This window comes from Alexandromys fortis, unplaced genomic scaffold (genome assembly GCF_014885135.2).
Source record: "Alexandromys fortis isolate MF-2015 unplaced genomic scaffold, M_Fortis_MF-2015_v1.1 scaffold_129, whole genome shotgun sequence".
NCBI classification, from domain to species: domain Eukaryota; kingdom Metazoa; phylum Chordata; class Mammalia; order Rodentia; family Cricetidae; genus Alexandromys; species Alexandromys fortis.
The window spans coordinates 4,022,965-4,025,992 of record NW_026068022.1 but is presented as its reverse complement, the minus strand read 5'-3'; the positions used below and the strand labels follow the sequence as shown (position 1 = coordinate 4,025,992).

General features: G+C 41.2%; 1 protein-coding gene across 4 annotated transcripts in view; it reads left to right on the top strand.

Moving 5' to 3' along the window:
* LOC126514416 (tripartite motif-containing protein 30A-like) overlaps positions 1 to 3,028 on the top strand; it is a 65,096-nt gene that overhangs the window by 17,049 nt on the left and 45,019 nt on the right. For 3 of the 4 annotated variants that reach the window (XM_050163331.1, XM_050163328.1, XM_050163330.1), the window contains exon 4: positions 425 to 655. In XM_050163331.1, coding sequence (XP_050019288.1) covers positions 425 to 655 — 231 coding nt within the window. The remainder of the gene's footprint in view (positions 1 to 424; positions 656 to 3,028) is intronic. The other variant, XM_050163329.1, reaches the window with a different exon arrangement.

Sequence of the window (3,028 nt, the reverse complement as noted above, 5' to 3'; positions counted from 1 at the left end):
TGGCCTGGTGAGAATGGCACTGAGTCCTGGGACTTGATCCTGTGGTGCTTTATGGAACTCTGATTGTTGGGAAGATGCTTGGGAACAGTCACAGTTTTATCCTTGGGGCTACTTTTTCTTAGGGGTTCAGAGGCAGAATGAGGAGTATAGAGAAAGGAATAGGGATCTGGGACACCTGTGTGAAATCTGAGCCACATCCTTGCATCCCAATTTGGCTCAAATGACCATGGTAAAGGTGACCTAAGGCTGTGTTTTGGAATATCATGAACACATACTGAAAAGAGACACATGCTTCATTCCCTAAGATTCCCTTCCCAACCCAAACTCATTTCCAATGAGAACTCCCAATCAGAACAATATTTTTTCTGTCTCTCTGTCCCATTAGGACAGTCTGAATAACTCTCCCTTTTTGTAATCCCTGAAGAACCAAATACAGAGTGAGGTAGAAAACGTTGAGATGGAGTTGAAAGGACTGCGGGAATTCCTGGACTCCGAGGAGAAGAATGAGGTTGAGAAGCTGATGAAAGAGAAGGAAGACATTCTAGACATCCTGGAAGATTCTCAAAATGAGCTGGTGAAGCAGAGGGAGTCAGTGAGAAACCTCATCTCAGATCTGGAACATCGGTTGCAGTGCTCAACCATGGAGATGCTGCAGGTAAGACTGCAGGAGGTCCAGCATCTGAGAGTCAGGACACCTGGAAGCCATTTCCCTCCCTCTGTACTGCTGTGATCTCCCTGGTGAGGACAGTAGGGCTCTCTGGACCCTCCCTGGACTCTTTCCAGAACCAGTTTTAGAGGCTGGAGAATCATTGCAAGCATGGATGGCAAGAGGAAATTGCATGTTTTAGTTTATCAAGTACAGTACAGTAGCAGAATCATGTAGAGAAGTCTGTTGCATCATGGGTAGTTACTCCCCTGCTGAAATATGAGCATGTGTGAAGCGTATCCAACAGTCATTACTCACTTTATCTGAATTTGAAATTACTGGAAATGGTTTCTCCCCTTGGATATTTGAAGCCTTTCACCCCACTGCCCTGATTCAGTGCTCTGGTCAGTGGGAGGGGAGTTACCATCCAAGATCTCAGAAATTTTCTCTGTCTTTGAGTTTCTGAGATAAAGGTGTCTTCTTTATCTAACAGGTATAAAGTTTGTATTGTATTTTATCTCTATCACACTTTTAAATCATTTAAACCAAAGGTATATTCTGGTGATGAAAATCTCGGTAAGAATTTCTTTTGTGCAGGCAGCCAAGTTACCACAAATGGCAATACTTGCTTTGAATGTCTAATATTTTAACCTCCATGTTTATCATATCATATGTATTTTATTCCTCTGGTTGTAGTTTTCCAGTAGACTCTATTTTATCTGCTATCATAATGACTCAGTGAACATGAGCATACAGATGTCTCAGTGAGAACAAGTTTAAACATCAGTTTTCACCTATACCTAGAATTCTAGTTCTTTCAGAATTCTTTTTACTATGGATCCACATTTATTGGGTTATGTTATATAAACTACATGCATCTACTGCCTGTGATCCCAGGACTTGAGAGCTTCTCATACACAGTAACAAAAACATGAGAAGAACATAACTTTGGAAATAAGATATAAGCTTCCCAACCTGCAGCCAGGTGTCCTGGCTCGCTCCTTTAATCCCAGCAGTTAGAATGCAGAAGCAAACGAAGGTAGATGAGTTCAAGGCCATCCTGGTCCACATAGTGAATTCCAGGCCAGCAGAGTTCCATAGTGAAAAACAAACATGGTCAAGGTGGATAGAGGAAGAGACTACAGAATGTACAGTTTTAAATGGAAAATACACAGTTCACTTCTAATCTAAAGGCCCAGGGATCATTGCAAAAGGAGGGCAGAAAACATGCAAGAGCACAAGGTGGTGGAGGAGTACAAGAGAAACAGCATCTTCTGGACACAGCTTAGCAGCAGCACATAAGACCTGGGATTGGCTGTGACACCAAACCCAAGTCCTGTGCAAGCCTAAACCACACCAAATTCCACTACGGAAAGTGGACTTCCATAGGAAGTTTAACCAGACCCAAGGAGCTCCTAGTAATAGTTATCTGTAAGGAGAAAGATCACATTTCTCAAAGAATTTAACTTTAGTTAAATCTACCAATATCCGGTGGAATCCGCACATGTGAGAACACTTGCATAGTGTTAGGTCTCAATCTGGGGACGAAGGACTCACAGAGCTGCCTACTAAACATAGCAAAGTGGACCTGGTGGGTCAGGCCTCAATATCTGTCCAATATAAAGAGCCAAGTTAATATTGGAAGGCAGAAAAGGGATATTTATTAATGTAGCCACATTTGGAAGAAGGACAAAAAGATTTTTAAAAAGCCCACTGCCCATCTTCATTTTCTCTAAGTGAGATCAAAGTTTAAACAGAGACCCAAATATATGCACACATGAGTAGTCCTTGTCAAGGTGTGGTCCTGTCCATCATTCTCCCATCATTATCTGGTACAGACTCAGGCCTTACGTGGTCTGGCAAGTAACAAAAATAGCGTGAAATCTTTTAGGAAGTCATTTCTCCATCTGGTAGTGGTGTTTTCCTTCTCCCAGTGTGAGATTCCTGGAGAAATTCCACTTTTAGGGGGGAGTCATTGATTCAGTGGTTTGTCAAATTGAGAGGCACACATGTCTCTTTAGATTGACTTCTTGCCAGGAAAACCAGAGAAAGAAGATAAAGAGAAAGAGAGATATGGTTAGCTGGACTTAACTATCAAACAATGTAAGCTTCTGGCCCCTGTGGCTTCTTCATGGTTAACATATTGAATTGTGTATAAATGACTGAAATCATATGGAAATAAGCTTCTAAGATATGTTAGTAGCAAGGATGGTGATAGGTAGCTGACATGGAACTCGGAAAAGACACATGTGTTTATATGTTTAGTTGTATGCACAGCAAAACCTATGTAAGTTTTCAAACCTTCATTTATTCTTCTTTGGTCTCCAAATTCTTATAGTATGAGACAGAAAATATTGTACTAGTATACATATAAAACAATTA